General features: G+C 42.9%; 1 protein-coding gene across 6 annotated transcripts in view; it reads right to left on the bottom strand.

Annotated features, from left to right (window-relative positions):
• UNC79 (unc-79 subunit of NALCN channel complex) overlaps positions 1-17,851 on the bottom strand; it is a 155,601-nt gene that overhangs the window by 91,322 nt on the left and 46,428 nt on the right. For all 6 annotated transcript variants that reach the window (XM_035106977.3, XM_035106932.3, XM_088672873.1 and 3 more), the window contains exons 5-12: positions 16,583-16,675; positions 13,776-13,831; positions 11,656-11,785; positions 9,794-9,858; positions 7,673-7,761; positions 5,351-5,391; positions 3,084-3,112; positions 852-1,081 (exon numbers count right to left, since the gene is read on the bottom strand). In XM_035106977.3, coding sequence (XP_034962868.2) covers positions 852-1,081; positions 3,084-3,112; positions 5,351-5,391; positions 7,673-7,761; positions 9,794-9,858; positions 11,656-11,785; positions 13,776-13,831; positions 16,583-16,675 — 733 coding nt within the window. The remainder of the gene's footprint in view (positions 1-851; positions 1,082-3,083; positions 3,113-5,350; positions 5,392-7,672; positions 7,762-9,793; positions 9,859-11,655; positions 11,786-13,775; positions 13,832-16,582; positions 16,676-17,851) is intronic.

The raw sequence follows: 17,851 nt of genomic DNA, 5'->3' as shown, positions 1-17,851 counted from the left end.
ACTTGCACTTTGATGTGCTTTCGAACTGCTAGGTGGGCAGGAGCTGGGACCGAGCAACGGGAGCTCACCCCGTCGCGGAGATTCGAACAGCCGACCTTCTGATCAGCAAGCCCTAGGCTCTGTGGTTTAACCCACAGAGCCACCCGCGTCCCAATACAAAATGTAGTAGGCTATTAATATCTACATATGTATTGGGATACTGTTTTTCTTTCTGCACATTTTTGTGCCTTTTTATTTTTCTTTGCGTCATTTTATTTCTCTATAATTTTCAATAATTTTTTTTATCAAAAGCAAAAGATGGGCCTTTTGTCTGATTCCTGCTGGTGGTCTTCTTACATTCTTATAATACTAAAGGTAAAAGTAAAGGTAAAGGACCCCTGGACGGTTAAGTCCAGTCAAAGACGACTATGGGGTGCAGCGCTCATTTTGCTTTCAGGCCGAGGGAGCTGGCGTTTGTCCATAGACAGCTTTCCGGGTCATGTGGCCAGTATGACTAAAACGCTTCTGGCACAACGGAACACTGTGACGGAAGCCAGAGTGCACAGAAATGCTGTTTACCTTCCTGCCACAGCGGTACCTATTTATCTACTTGCACTGGCGTGCTTTCAAACTGCTAGGTTGGCAGAAGCTGGGGCAGAACAACGGGAGCTCAGCCCGTTGTGGGGAATTGAACCCCCGGCCTTCTGATCGGCAAGCCCAAGAGGCTCAGTGGTTTAGACCACAGCGCCACCCGCTACCGTGTTGAGCTCTAAGAGCTTAGAATGATTCCCATGCACGGATGGAACAGGGAACGGGACAGACAAGAGCAGGATTTGGGTTCCACTTGTGTTCATTTGCCTGCCGTGGGTTACCTGATAACAGCTTCCACAGTACAAACTAGCTCCTCAGCCCCACACTCCCGAGTGTTGATAGGAGGCGGCGATGTCTGGTAGAGATGCGTCTCGGCCGTTGCCCCGACTTCACTGCTGTGGTGGTTGGAGTGGCATCGTTTGCAGTAGCGCACTGGCCTGTTCCCATGGCGACCACAGCAGCCGGCAGAGAAACACGTGACAACAGCCCTCCTAACATGCGAGCTACAGTTCTGGAAAGAAGCAATGTAAGTGCCATTAAGCCCATCACAGTGACTGAGAGGAAGAATCAAAGAGCTATCTATTCAAAGAATTAGCAGCTTATCCAGCAGGAGGGAGAGAAACGCATTTACTTGGATGCGATTTGGCAAAATCGGTTGGCTTGACTTCTGTGAAATGGGCATTCTGCAAGAGCAGAACATGGGTTTCAAATGACTGGCTTTTGGGGGGGGGAGGGGGATATATTCCCCAGATCTGCCCTTCACTAAAGCTCTAGGGCATGATATTTGTATTTTAGCCTTACCCATTTGCCTTTGGTGAAATGGGTGTCCTGTTGTGGGAGGGAATGCTGTGATTGCTCTCACACACCCTGCAGCAGCCATTTTGTGACTGGCTATGCCCTCCCACGTGGGACCCATTTTGTGGCAACACACAGCACTTTTGCAAAATTCCAAGTATGCCCTCCAAAACACTAAATCATACCCCTGGTATTTTAAAAGATGGTCGGGGAATACTTACTATAAATAACATCACTTAAATTCATTTTATCAAAACCAGTAGGGCTCATTTCAGAGAAAATAAGCTTAGGATGGCACATGGTATTAATGCAAGTGAATTCCAATTTTGTTGGAGGGTGTATATATTTCAGTTTTAGCAACATGGACTCTTAACACTGCTTCAATTGTCAAATGCATATGTTTTATGAAATGATTACATTGGTATTTTCTCCTTTTTATAGCACATGGTAAAATGAGGACCCTTCAGCATTCTGCTCCCAGGCCTCTCAGTCAAGATATGCACTAAACATTTAAAACATATTCAACACACATTTAAGGCATCTGAGTTCCCCCAAATAATCCTGGGAGCTGCAATTTGTTAAAGGCACTGGAAATTGTAGTTTTGTGAGGGGGGGGGACTACAATTCCTAGGATTATCTGGGCAAAGTAATGTGCTTTATGTGAGTGCTGAATATGCTTTAAATGTATAGTGTGGAACTACCGTGATGACTTTAAAAAGCCCAGAGGGCAGGAGGTACCATAACTCGCTCTACTCCCTGGGCCACCATTTTGCAACTGGCTGCTCCCACAATTTCATACATGGCTCCGCTTGGTTCATGTTGAGGTACTAGGTTTTTTTAAAAAAATAAAGCAGACCCCACAAGTCTGCCATACACAATGAAACACGGAACTGTGAACAAGATATCTCTTGTTTCCTCTTGCCATCTTCATTCTCCTGCTCTAGGGTGGAATCTAGACACATATAAAAAAACACTGTGAAAAAGGTCTTTTAAAAAACATTTTGAAAAATATATTGAATTTGCCATAATCTCACCATCGCCAGCTAGTGTCAAATTTGTATAATACCCTTAAAACACACTTAAAATGTTATATTTGCAGCTGTATAGCTATGTCCTAGGTCTAATTGTGCCACCATTCCTTTAAGTCATGGCATATGGGGGGGAAGGTAAGCAGTGCCTCGATATTGTGGTTTGTTTGTTTTTTGAATAATACTATTCTATTTTGATAGAATAGTAGTGACAACTCCAAGATGCAAAGCCTGTCTGAAGAAATTCCAGTTTGAGCAAACGAGAACCAATTGTTCATTTGAGGCGCTAAAAGGAATCACTAGATGAAAGTAAACTTGTAAGCATGCTTCATTTTGTTCTGCTGAAGCCTTTAAATTATCCTTGTAATCTCCATTCATTCCTATGGGCCTCGTGCCACAACAATTATTTGTGGATTGCACTCACACCGAACTGCACAAGGTGAAATGAATGGCAACAAGGCAGCGCTTTAAAATAGCCACTGAATATCAACGCCCACTAATCAGAAGCACAATGTCAACACTTTCCAGCAACATTCCACAGACTCCAATACGACAGAACCCTCCATTTCTTAACCAAAAACGGCGACAATGGGAGAATGTTTGCACTGCGTGTGACGACGAGATGAAATCACACAGACAGAAATAAAAAGCTGAGAGTGATGCCCCATCACATAGATGGAAGAGTCTTACCTTCTTTTGACATATAGCAGAAATTTCGGCTGTAATGGGAAGGTAAACGGAATATCAAAACAGTTATGATCACTCCTTTGACAGGCTGATCTGGGGCCTTAAAGATATTCTAGAGACAATGGAATCATGAGGTGGTGATAGTGTGACCGTCAAAAATCTTGTTTGCCTATTCAGCACCTTTATGTCTCCTAATAGCAGTTTCTGGGGATCGTTAACAGGAGAGTTGTATTGCACTAATGCCTCCATTTACATACAGTAGATGTCTGGTTGGAGACTTTGAGAACAGAATGTTGGACTAGATGGGCCTCTGGTTTGATCCGGCAGAGCTTCTCTTATTATCTGTGTGCTGGAAACAGACCGCTAGCCATATAGAATGCTTCCAGGATGAGGCACCTCTTGTACTTCTGTTTGCAAAGCTAAACAGGTTTAAGCTTTGCAAGTATCTAGAATGGGATGTCTTTTGTAATCCAGAGTTTATTTCTCTTACAGTTCTAAAACATGGCAGGTGTTCCCCGCTTCCCACCTGCATGGAAATGGTAAATGATTCTAGCCAATCCAACACAAGGAGTAGTAACATGACCCTGTTCTCCATACAGAGGTAGAAGTCAGAGAGTTCATCGGAGAGCAATATGCACAAGAAGAGATATAGACAGAGATGCAGAGATGGTAAAAGTAGTCTGAGCCAAGAGAAGAGCTGGAATGGAGAGCGCCACTAAATTCTGGGTTCGTAAAAAAACTGTTAGGCCTCTGTGGAGTAGAACTTCTGGCACCTGACTCAGTGCTTACTAGAATCTGGATTTCACCACAAGAAGCACTAGCCAAACTCACAACAAATTACCCCCAAAATGTTCAGGGTTAGTGAAGTACACAAAAACAGGATCAGCACCAGAGGGTGTCAAGACCTAGCATTTACCAGGTTCCAGAATATTGCTACCATTTCTGCTTTGCACAAAACACCCAGCACTGCATGAAGATTATATTAAATATAATAATATAATATAATATAATATAATATAATAATGCAGTGCTATTTTTCTAGAAAAAGAGGTGCCAGAACTCAACATGAACACCTCCCTCATTCTCTTAGAATGTCAATGGCGCCCACCTGGAACTGAGTTCCAGTTGAAAAAAAGCCCTGATGGTATGGAAACATAGCCAGTTATTACAAATTACTTCAAACCCAATTTTTCAATAGCAGCATTTGTTCATGGAAGACAACACATACGGGTACATCACTGAATGTGTTTTGGCCCCCACTTTTTTTCCAGTAGTCTGGATACAATGAAACAAGTCAGAGCATCCTTGCCAATCTTCCTTAGGCAAATGCAGTGAGAGTGAGATAGTTTTCTTCAAAGCCACTACTACTTGCATTTTGCCCTATCCATTGTATGTTAAATTAACTCTTTGTCTCAAAATGTATAACTGGTTTTAGTGTGCACCTTGAATCTTGCTGCTGACTGCTTACAACACATCGCATGTTTTATGTCAAGCTCTACTTTTAACTTGTATTGCTCAATCTCATACAGCGGTGCAGGGATGGGGAATTTGAGGACCTTCAGATGTTGCAGGACTGAAGCAGGAATGTAAGAAGGCAGCAGTTTCCATTCCAGCCCAGCGGCGGCAAGCCGGGGCAGGGCACGCTGCGCGGAACCTCCACGGAGTCAGCAAACCCCACATTGCCGTTTTGGGCAGCACGGTCACCCGCCTCAGTGATGACACCCGGGGCGGCCAACACCCAGCACTCACCCCTTCCTACGCCCGGAGGCGGAGCTAGCTGCTCCGGCACCCGGAGCGGCTCACATGCTGTGCACCCGGGGGCGGGGCTGATCATATTTGCTTGACTGGTTTCCATTTCGGAAACTGAACTGCTTCTATTTCTGCTTCCTTCCCCACTTTTGTCTGGATTCTCTGGCATCTTTAATTACAACTCTGATCATTCCTGAACTTATGTCAGCTCAAACCATTTGACCATCTAGTCCAGTATTGCCTGCTCTGACTGGCAGCAGCTCTCCGGGGTCTCAAACAGAGGGTCTTCCCCATCACCTGCTGCCTGGTTTTTTTAAAAAAAAAAACCTGGAGGTGCCAGGGATTTGAACTCAGGGCCTCCTGCATGCATGCCACATTCTCTACCCACAAGCTATGATACAGGGGCTTGGTTTGAATGACCTTTGAGCACCCTTAGAATCCCACAATTCTATGATTCTATAAAAACACCCATATCACGGTATTGCCATTAGTACTTGCTATCCAACTTTAAATGGTCTTACCTTGTGGTAAAAGAACATCAATCAACCATTCACTGTGATCCCTTAAAAGGAAAGGAAAGAATCAGAGTCGTTTATGATGTGTTTCCCCTACCACCACCAAAATAAAATAAAATAAAATAAAATAAAATAAAATAAAATAAAATAAAATATGAAACAGCCATTTTTAAACTGCGCAGACTGGGCTCCTCCTGATTATGGATAGTATCTATCTCTGTAATTTTTACTTCTGAACTGGACTACTTTGTCACATTGCATTTATCATAAGCACATTACCGCTGTACTGATGTCAGGTCTGCTACGTTCTACTCATTTTTTGCAGCTTATATAGAAGATTCTCAATTAGATGAAGAGATACAGAGCACCTTCGACTATCCTCAGATGGCCACGGGTGTGATCCCAACATAAAAAGAGAACAAACAGCTCTACCATCTAAATCGTTTGTTCCTGCTTAAAAGCCAGGCCTCCTAGCAAATTTAATTATTTTCGCTTCAGGTTTAAATCAAAGATGACTTCAACACCAAGATGACTTCTATAAAATTAAATTACCTTTTTCCCCTTCTGCAAATGGCCTCGCTGTGATGCCAAGGCCGCTATAAAGCAGCAGGCAAAAATAAGAAGTGCACCTTCTGCTCTAATTTTTTTTAGTAAATGTGCATTTCTTTGCCCTAAATTTTTATTATTATTGGACTCTGAAACTAAGGCAAAATGCTATTAAAGTGGTGAAGCCGTGGTGTATTTTAAAATGTGCTTCTCTAAACCCCAACCTGCCAAACTGAATGGCAACCACTGTTACGATTTTATTGCACTATAAAAAGGCTCCCTTCTAAATGTCTCGCGGAAGGAAAAAACAACGCCTTGTTGAGATGCAAAGTCATGTTATCCCTTCCCTGTAATAACTGATGCATGGAGAAGAAATACATGATTTTGTGCCCCCAAGTTTATAACCTAATCCTATGCAGCCAAGGTTGGGTGGTAGATAGATTACTGTGATGCACTCTGTGTGGGGCTGCCCTTGAGGTTGGTCCAGAAGGTGCAGTTAGTGTGAAATGCAGTACCTTGAATGCTCACTGGGGCCAGCATGTTACACCGCTGCTCAAGGAATTGCACTGGCTGCCAACTGACTACCAGGTTTCAAGGTGCTAGTTCTGGTGTATAATGTCTTATACAGCTTGGGACTAGGATACCTGAAATATTTTCTCACCCCCTTTCTCACTGCACTCTAAAGATGAGGGCCTCCCACAGGTACAGGGGAACCTCGGTTTTTTAGCGTCTCGGAAGCCAAACATTTTGGAACCCGGACACCGAAAACCCGGAAGTGATTGCTTCCGTTTTTGAACGCGCCTCAGAAGTTGAACGGCTCCCGAGGCACGTTTCTCAATTTTCACCATTGAAATTGCCGACGGCCCTTTGCGCCTCGGTTGTCGAACGTTTCAGAAGTCAAGCGGTCTTCCGGAACGGATTACATTCGACAACCGGGGTTCTACTGTACTATCCTATCAGGAGGTCTCCTCTGTACAATATCGGAATTGGGCATTCAGTGTCATGGCACCTACACACAGATCCCGTAATATATTTAATAAATAAATGAAATGTAAGGTTTAGATGTGAGGAGGCCCTATCAGACCCCCTCGGAGCCAAGCTAGATGTGTTGTCCTGCACACAACTTTTTAGGGCTTGATTTAGATTGGGACCCTGGGGTGCAGGTAAGTTTTTTAAAAACAAAAACAAAAATCCTCTCTGCCCCTGCTGCGGTCTCATTTTCAGATCTCACGCCTCCGGGGGGGGGGGTGTTTCAAAAGGCAGAGGGGAAATTGTCCCCCCAAGCTACAAAATCAGAAGTGACCTGAGCAATTTCTTGTGGATATAGGTTTCCATCAGAACAATTTGCTTTTCCCAGATTGCCGTCACTCATCCTGAACCAAAAATCATTCCTTGCAACATCTGGCGAATCCTTTTTCTTCCTCTCCAAAGTAAACTGGGCTGTTTTGCAATCAGGAGACAGCAACTTCTGGCAAGAGTGGAAATGCCTCCAAAAAAAAAATCATTTCTTGTGATGCCACACAGACTTGGGTGTCTAATAAAACAGACCGGATTGGTTTACCATGCTCAATCATCAAATAACATTTGCACTTACTTGCAAACGTGCCTTGATTTATTCTGATTTCTAGAAGTTTCAGTACTTAACCATTCAGCTTAAAAGAAAGCTGTGTGGCTTTTGACTTAATTCGGGTTCCAAAGTTTTTGCATAGCTTTTTAGGATAGAGGTTTCTTAAGTTCAGCACGATTCTTTTGGTTTGGTCGGCCTCTCTTAAGTCTACCCACCCTGCAATCCTCTGGCTGCATTCTTCACAAAGGTAGAGAGGGGGTGGTTTATCACCCAAAGCCACAGACAAGGAAGGATCTATGCACATCTGAAACACACAGGAAGGACAGAATCAGTTTCTCTCCAGAAATGTGCTCTAGTCAGTGAACACAAATCCCCTGCATGTGACCAAAAAACCCAAACACCTCATTGCTTCCCCTGACAAAAGGGAATCTGTGTTCATGAGCCTCAAGCCTCTCTCAAGCATTCTTACCAGCTTTCTTTGTGCTTAGATATGGGAAAGGCTCATCAATCAAGATGGCACAGGTGAGCTGAATGTTTTGTTTGGGATATTGACGTTGCAGCGAAAGAAGATAGAATATCATCATTGCTAATGGGCTTTGGTTTAGAAGAACGTATGAATGTTTGCAGAGCTCTCTATGGAGAAAAGTCAGTTGCAAACTAAAGCAGAGCTTCTGCACAAACAAGATTTGGGATGGACAAGGCTAGAAAAGGCTGTTAAACTACAATATTAAGAGACAACAGGATCCGCTTGTCTTCTGAAATGTGGAAGCAACTTACTGGATGGAAAGGAGCATTAGAGTCATTCAGGGTCATTGTTAACCCCTGATATGTAACTGCTCAGGAATCACAGGATATGCCATGATATCAACATAGGAAATGGGTGGTACTACTCATGGGTGGGGGAGCTAAACACAGGGACATCAGTTTGGGTGGTCTCCCTGAGTCTTCTGTAATGTTCTGTACGTTCTGCTCTAATTGTCACGAGGTCATACATTCCGCTCTGCTCAAATGCTATCGTATCCACTCAGAGCTATCTGACAACTAGGACCAAACAAATTTTTACTCCTAACATGCATCAAGTGACCATGTACTAGGCACAGGGGGAAATGTTCATTGAAACCACAGCGCATGGAGAGAGGAGGGTTGACTCTTTCCTTCCCAGCTGCGATGATCCTGACAAAAATCCCCTTCCCAGTGCAGCAAATGACATGGTCAGCGGGAACCCCACTGCAGCATGGAGGGCACTCTTTGTTGGCATCACAGATGCCAAAGGGAGGATTAAACTTTCCCTCCCCATGCACTGCAGTTCTGATGAAAATCCCCCCCCCCTGGTTTGCATTAATTTTCTTATTTAAAAAAATTCCATTACAGTGGAACTTCAGGTTGTGGATGTAATCCGTGACGGAGGCACGTCCGCAACCCGCAGCATTCGTAACCTGCAGCGCTGCATCTGCACAAGCGCATGATGCGATTTGGTGCTTCTGAACATGCACAAAGCACGATTTAGTGCTTCTGCACATACGCAAGCGGCGAAACCCCGAAGCAACCCTTTCTGGTACTTCCGGGTTTCCCGCGGTACGCAACCTGAAAACGCGTAACCTGAAGCGTCTGTAACCCGAGGTACATGCACACTGACAACGTCCTCGGCATAATAAGTAGTTTAACCCTTCATCCTGAGCTATTTGAGGAATGAAGATGCTACCCAGGAACACCAAACCCAAACTAGGGAGAATAGTGGTTTTTACCAGTATTCTGCTGTCAAAAGTTTTAACTACCCTGCACAGAATGCAATGTACTGTTTAGGTTTACAGTTGCCCAGCACTCCAGTCCTGCAGCTGAAGGATGGTAACAGTGGCTCAAAGACAGATAGCATCTGTTCCAACAGGCAGGGCTATCTTATATAGGACGAGGGGCCAATTTGGGACCACCTTTCCTTGGTCACACTTTGCTCCTGGCACGCTAAGGCCTCTGGTTGTATAAAGTGTATACAATCCAGGTAGTCCAATGTACAAGGGGCATGGGAGGCAATGTGTCTCTTCGAGGGGAGGCAACTTGTCTCTGGGTGCAGAATTATAGCAGGGTTAAGAAGAAATCCCCGTTCCAGGGGCAAACTAGAGAAAAGTTTCTAACCAATTGAACGGTAGGGATACAGGGGTTGCTGTAGGGTTTGGTTACACTTGGCAGTGCCATGGTTTGAATAGAAGGTATTTTGGAGATGCGGCCATCCCTTCATTTGTTCACTCTTAATGACAGATAACCCCACTATTCCAGCAACTGTTGGGACATCCTTAGCCCCTCAATGGGCACAGTCTAAGGGGTGCATAAGTGTCCATTACCTTCACTGCTGGCTTGTTAATAGCATTATGGCATTCAATGTGCTGACAGTGTATGGGATTCCATGCTGAAAAACAAAACCATCACTGATGAACACACATAAGTTTATTGATGAGCTAAATATGGGTCAGATACAATGCTGAGAGACCATTTCTACCAGCTGTACTCATTTCAGGTGGTGAGATTTTGTTTCAGGCTCAGGTTGAGATACTGAACACCAGCAAAGTTTAGAATTATTTTTACTCTCCAGTTCTGATGTCAGCTCTGGCAACTATGGATCCAGGTTCAATGATCAACACATCCATTTAAGTGCTAACAGGGTGCCTGCAGGAAAGAATTCTGCCTGGGAACCTAGAGAGGCATTAAGTACACTGAACTCGATGAGCATCTCCCTCTATTCTAAGTCTTGTTTATAATTCTGCATATACAGTAAAATATATATCTACAGCTGGTTCGCACATTCATAGTCATCATTTGGCTTCTACAGCGTGTGCTTGCTTGCTTGCTTGCTTGCTTGCTTGCTTGCATGGAGGAATGGGCCCTTGCAGAGTTAAGACACAACTGGCTGTGTTCACAAGTCACAATAATGTGCAGTAATGAATTGCAATGAACTTTGGGCTCACCTGCTTCTATCTCCTCTCTCTTCCTCTTGCATAGCCACTAGAAGGGCCCTGGAAGCTTTTGCTTCCACTTCTGCTTAACCATGGTTTGTTGCATTCCTGGACAAACAAACTGGTTTATAGTTAGTTTAAAGAAGGCTTCCTCAACCTCGGCCGTCCAGATGTTTTTGGCCTACAACTCCCATGATGCCTAGCTAGCAGGACCAGTGGTCAGGGTTGATGGGAATTGTAGTCTCAAAACATCTGGAAGGCCGAGGTTGAGGAGGCCTGGTTTAAAGCAAGTTAGCTCCAAGCCATGGTTTCTGAGGCTGGCTTGTTTAAACTAACCATAGTTCTAGCTCAGGACCATTGTGGTTGAACAAGAGCAGAAGCAGAAGCTTCTGAACTGCTCCTCCCATCAAAAAGTGATGGAGAGGATCACACAAGCCTGAAGCTCACCTGCAGCTCATTCTAGCTTGTACGTGACTTGTGAATGTGGCCATAGTATAAAAATGAGAACCCACAATAAGTCTATCTGCTATGGCACAACCCTTCTCAGCTTCACAATTTGAGTGGTTGGCATGTATACTAGCATGCTGAAAGCTAGTTCCGTTATCAGACTTTCCCCTCCCAATCTCCATGCTTCAGTTGAGCTGTTCCCCTTTTTAAAGAAATGTTTAAAAGAATAGTACATGTGAACTGCCCCTACATGAGAACAAAGAGAGAGTGCAGAAGCGGTGCAGAGAACCCAAGAAAGCCATTTCCCTTCCCCTCCTGGAATCCAAACAAGTTACAGAAAAGGTATCAAGGGGGGAATTCACACAGTGGCAGATTGACAGGTGTCATGCCTGACCTACTGCGCAACTCAGCAATTTCATTATAGAATCATAGAATTCAAAGGTGCCCAATGGATCACCTCATCCAGCCCTCTGCACTGAAAGAGAACCTCCTAAGTCTAAAGTATATCTGAGAGATATCTGAAAAAACACGGAAGTGCTCCTTCCAATGTTGAACTCTTTTTCTAGTCAAGAAACAGTCGCCTACTTTACTTTTTAAATTATCAGGAACACGTTGACCCAGAAACACCTTGCTGCATGTAAGCATTTACTACAAAGTTCTGTGAACACACTGCATTATGCACAATAGTTAGAAGTGAATGTGTCGATTCGGGGGTGGGAACCATCCATCTCTTTAGCATCCACGACAATACTGTGTTAGGCTTCAGCATCCAGCTCTAAGATACAGGTGGGCTGCGCATCACTTACCTGTATACTGCAGTCCTCGGTATTCGCTTATTGCCCCAGGTGGTTTTAAGTTGGGCCAGTAGTGGAAAAGCATTTGTACAGCCGGTGGTTTTACTTGAGAAGGACCATACGCTATTACATAGAGCAAGTCCTAAAAGAGAAAGAGGGCTGTAGGTTGAATTTCAGAAGGTGTCACAGGGGCAGAATGCAGAAAACAGTGTGCATTTTGGTGCACCTTTGAAGGCCTGCATTTTGGCTGCAATCCTATACCCGCTCACTTGAGCTCAGTGGCTAAAAACTGAAGAATCCCCTTCCTGTTGACATCCACAGAATTTCCTTCTCTACTTGCTCTGAAGTAGGTTCAAAAGCTTTGTTTTTGTTTTGTTTTTAGCCATCATGAAAATTCATGCATATTTTTGTGTTTGTTTTCCCTACTATATGCATTTTTGCAAGCCATTTTCTGATATGTAATGGATTTTTGCACATTTATGTGCACCCTTTTTGCTGATATATGTGTTTTGCATACATTTAGGGTGGGGGACTGCATCGCAAAATTCAGAGAAGTCAAAACTTTCAAAAGGATAGTTGAGATTTGGTCTGCATTTTGTTTCCTCCTGTGTGAATTAGGTAGATCCACATTAAATGAGAGCTGAACATCACTAATTGCAAGCCACTTTTTAATTGAAAACAGGGCTGCTGAAGATTGAACAATAATAATATAGTAATAATAATTTATTATTTGCACCCCGCCCAACTGGCTGAGTCTCCCCAGCCATTCTGGGCAGCTCCCAATCGAGTATTAAAACAATGCAGCATTAAATATTAAAAACTTCCCTAAACAAACGAGAAAAAAAGCCAATCAGGTGTAGTAGAGCAATCCAAGTTAAAGGAAACATCCAGGCAGGGCTGGCTCAAGGCATTTTGCTGCCTGAGGCAGAAGAGCACCTACTCCCCTCTGCACAGACAACAGAGGTGCATCCTATATTGTATTTATTCCATTTAATTATTACTCAATTTTCAGAGCCAAGCTCCCATGAAACAATTCAGGCTTCATACGCACCATACACTTAAAGCACATTACTCCCCATACCAATTAAAACTGGAAACTGTAGTTTACCCCCCAACAAGGCTACAATTTCCAGCACCCTTTTAAAAAAACCTACAGTTCCCATTTTTCTTTGGTCACATGCTTTCAATGTATGCAGCCAGAAAGAGAAATAAAACAACAGAACTTCAGAAAGCATATGAAGCACCAAACAGACACAGACAAACAGATGCATAAGGTGATGAATTAGATCACCAGCATCGTTCTCTTTAAGAAAAGGCAAGTTATCCATGACTGGCTAAGTTATTTAGGCACTGCAGGAAGAAAATTCTGCAAGTTCCCCTCCCCTTCTCTGGCAGTAGAAATGCAAAATTAAATAGCAATAAATTTACTGCCCCTCTCATGAGACCAAAAATCATCTTCCTGAGTCAGTTTTCTCACTCTGCCTAATGGTAGGGCCAGTTCTGAATCCAGGCCTCCAGAAGCCACAAAAATTGGACCCAGCAATGACCAACTATGTTGCTGTAAAGGCCAGAAAGCCAAGCTTCCTACCCCATACTCTGGGTTCTAGAGCAGGGTTTCCCAAACATGGATCTTCAGCTGTTTGGGGACTACAGTTCCCATCACCCCTGACCACTGGTCCTGCTAGCTAGGGATGGTGGGAGTTGTGGTCCAAAAACAGCTGGAGAACCAAGTTTGGGAAACCCTGCTCTAGACAATGTTGCTGGCTCCTAAATTTTGCAAACCACAAAACAAAGCAACATTCTAGCCCTCTATGAGTTTGTGTTGTTTTGAACTAATTGGATTTAAAGAAACAAAAAGACTGAATTGATGCTAATTCCACCCCACCCAGTGCTATCTCCCCCAGTGGCCTAAGTCACTTCTGAAAACATACCATGAAGAAGGATTCCACCTAGGATGCCCGGGGGGGGGGGGCGTGGAATGCACAAATTCATATTGCAATGCTGTCCTTCAGGAAATGGATCGGACATGTACATTTTTCCAACTGATTTGGTCATTTACTAGGATTTCAATGTTAAAACAGGGCATTGTTCATTCTGTTCTATTTGTAAAACATATTTGGTCCCACACTTACTTTCCATACTTCTTGTTTGTACTTCATAAGGCATTCCAGTAACTGGCAATGGTACACTGGAAGAAAAAAGCAGACTCCTTGAAATACAAAATGAAGGAAGGAACTAAAGTCCTTTGTAGCATGCTAGTTGGCTTAATTTATAGCTACCACTTCAAAGCCTGCGTAGCAAATGGGTAGCAATAGCTGTTTCTAAGTCTGGTTATCGTCCATGGAATCGTCCAATTCCCTGCACTGCAGGAATCACAACTGAAGAATCCCTGACAAATGGCCATCCAACTTCTGTTTAAAAACCTCTGTTGAAAGAGAGCCCCCACCACATTCCAATGAGCATCCCTTACATGGATTCAGGAAGTCAATTTAAACATTCATCAAGCTCACATGATACAGTCCTCATCAGCCTGAATCAGAACCCACATGGGATAATGCATGTGTGAATGTCTCAGCATACTGGGTTAGATCCCATGTCTCAGCATACTGGGTTAGATCCAGACTTGGTCATGCTTAGCGCTGACCCACTCAAATGGGTTTTACCGTAGCTGTTTCCTTGACTGCTTTATGTGAACACTGCTTTGAAAACAACTGAGGAAATGTGTAAGGAAAGAAAGTCTGCAGCGCAGGTATTCTATAACTCATAAGCTTAGTAAAAGATGTATATGATACCTTACATTCTTTATTATAATTTGTTCCATTTTTTATACATCACAATCATATAAGATATATTGTTTGTCTATTTATTTTGATGCCACTATTGACCTCCCAGAAGGAGCCTGGGGTGGCAAACTCTGAAGTGGTAAAACAATACAATGAAAATAAAGTGAAAAGGTATTTTAAAATATCTTAAAATGTCTATGCTGTGTACAGACTGCTAAATTTAAAGTTGATACACATAACCCAGCCAAAATTACAACCAATAGGTAACAGAAAGCAGTATGTTCACCTAAGTTCATACAACATGGGTAACCTTCAAGAGAAGATTTGTTGAGTCCCATAATCTCAGGAGCGCCACACTGATGGACTTCATCTGATTGATGAAGACATGATGTAATCACAAACCCATCACATGTGCCTCAGTTGCAGATTATAAAAATCAGATGGAAGTACAAAAGTTGAGACAGTCCTTTAAATACACTGGCCCCAAGTGGTTTTGGGCTTTAAACATTGGCAAGAACATTTTGAACTTGGCTCAGTAACAAATTGGCAGCCAGAGCTTGGACACCCACACCTGACTCAGATGTTGTGGAGTTCTAATATCTGCTCCCAGTGACTTCATATAGATGTTAAATAAATTAGGGTTGCCATACATCCGGGATGACGGACTTAGCGTCCAGGGGAAATTTGGAAAATCGGCCAAATGTCTGGACTTTTGAAGTTTTCCCAACAATTTTTTCTGCCTGGATTTTGGGGCCAAAGAGAATTCCCCCAGTGTTCCTCTTTGGATGCAGACATGTAGGTAGGACTGGAACCGTTGTAAAACAGTGCCCTAAGTTCAGCTAGTTAAAGCTATGGTTTTCCCAGTAGTGATGTATGGAAGGCTGATCGCCGAAGAATTTATGCTTTTGAATTATGGTGCTGGAGGAGACTCTTGAGAGTCCCATGGACTTCTAGAAGATCAAACCTATCCATTCTTAAGGAAATCAGCCCTGAGTGCTCCCTGGAAGGACAGATCGTGAAGCTGAGGCTCCAATACTTTGGCCACCTCATGAGAAGAGAAGAATCCTTGGATGCTGGAAAAGATTGAGGGCACTAGGAGAAGGGGACGACAGAGGACAAGATGGTTGGACAGTCTTCTCGAAGCTACGAACATGAGTTTGACCAAACTGCGGGAGGCAGTGGAGGACAGGAGTGCCTGGCGTGCTATGGTCCATGGGGTCACGAAGAGTCGGACACGACTAAACAACTAAACAACAACAACAAGTTCAGCTAAGTCTGAATCCAACCCATCTTAAAACAAAAACCTTAAGAATGGGGTATTAGGGAGCTTGGCCAACTCATTTTCTAAATATTTTGAAACTTCTTTTGAAGGATCTGGTGCTAGTCATCTTTTTAAGAACAGCAGTGCCGTAGTAGGTGTGACACAAGGAAAAAGTCAACAGGTGAAGCCCATGCATGAATGCATAGTGTATCTACGCCACAAGAGAGATAGGTTCACCTGCTGTTTTTTGCTTGGTACAGTCTGGAAAAAAGGTGGCAGATATACCTCACACAGAATAACTGAATATATTTACCAGATCCAGCATGGCTGTTCCTATCTTTCTAATTGCAATCAACTTATGAGACTGTAGGAGGCATAATTTGCTCTTCTATAAGGAGGCTTCATTAGGAAACCTACCAAGGTGCAGGATATGAAGCAATCAACACATTTGTCTCTAAATTTAATGTGGAACTTCAGTGTTCCTTAATTATCACTAAGGCAGTTGTGGGGTTTTGTTTAGTTTTTTAAAAACAAAAAAAATCTGATGCTGTTTCATTTTCTGGTGTTAAAATAGAACTCATAGAACTGGTTCGAAGTCTCTAACACTGGGATCCAAATGTACTTTTGCAACACTATGAAATTAATTATCACCAAAATAGCTGCTTCCGGCACTAGACTCAGACATTCTCATGGGGCTGTTTTCTGTTCTTTTGCAAAAGAAGGACACAGTAAGAAGGATTAAGAACTGGTTGAGAAGCAATTCATGTAGTGTTAGCTTTCCAGTAGCTCTGCTAAAAAAAAACATTTTTCACCGTTTCTATGTTTTAAACATTATGTGATTTATGTCCAGGAAGACTGACAGGTGAACAAACAGTCAGAAAAAACCAATACATACCAGGGTTGGATGTATACTGCATTGCGATCATTAGCATTGAAGATGCAGAAAGATTAACATGAGCAGGTACTCCTTCTCTTCTTGAGGAGCCCACTTCAAAGAAAACAAACAAGGTATTAGTAGCGAGCAATGCAAATTTGCCTGTTATTCTAAGCAATTCATCCAAATGTCGAATTTCTAACTACTCAGTTAAACTGACACTTTACTGCATTACCCAATACATCTTACTGCAGTATTCTAGAGCTCTTGTTCTCTGCATAGTTTGGATAGTCAAAGACTCCTCCCTGACTCACATTTGCCTGGTTTGCACATAACACTAAGCCAATTATCACGTCATGAGAACAAGCAATCATGCAGATCTGTCCACCTAAATGAAACTTGCTACAAATGAACGTTGGGGGATTTAGGGCCAACAAAAGGAATCACAGAATCATAGAGTTGGAAGGGACCCCAAGGGTCATCTCATCCAATTCCCTGCAATGCAGGAATCTCAGCTAAAGCATCCATGACAAATGGCCATCCAACCTCTGCTTTGAAACCTCCAAGAAAGGAGTGTCCACAACCCCCCTGAGGGAGACCATTTCACTGTCGAACAGCTCTGTCAGAAAGTTCTTCCATATCTTTAGTTGGAATCTCCTTTCTTGTAACATGAAGCCATTGGTTCATGTCCTACCCTCCAGAGCAGAAGAAAAGAAGCTTGCTCCACCTTCCAAATGACAGCCCTTGAGATATTTGAAGATGACTATCATATAGGATTGCAGCTGTCATGAGCTGTACAACTTCCTGCATCATCACCACAGCAGCTGAACACTTGGCAACAACGTTCATTGAAATTCATTTGGAATAACCAAAAAAAGCAAGATTAAAAGCAAAAAAGAATAAAGGATGATGATAAGGAAAGACGCTTCAGATTCCAAACTTAACTTTGTTGTATATTACAAATTGTATTAACTGGTTAGCAGATCAGACATTAGAATAAGGTTCAGATATTTCAAAACTGGAGCAAAATATTATGGGCATCCCACTACATAAATCACTTTAGAGTAATAAAAAGCTTTGCTAAAGATCTGGGATCGATATAAAAGATCACTACATCTAAGCCCATCCCTACTGGAATCGTTAGCAGACAGGATAAAAGGAAGCAAGAGGATGGATTTTCAAATGTGGAATAACAATAACTTATTTAGGTTTAAAGATAATGTGACTCAGGAATCAATGATTTCAGAAAGTAGCTGCAGTGCAGAAATTTCCAGCCTTTTTGAATATTTT

The sequence above is a fragment of the Zootoca vivipara genome, chromosome 1, assembly GCF_965207765.1.
Source record: "Zootoca vivipara chromosome 1, rZooViv2.hap1.1, whole genome shotgun sequence".
NCBI classification, from domain to species: Eukaryota; Metazoa; Chordata; class Lepidosauria; order Squamata; family Lacertidae; genus Zootoca; species Zootoca vivipara.
The sequence above is the reverse complement of the archived record's forward strand: the minus strand, read 5'-3'. Positions and strand labels throughout refer to the sequence as shown.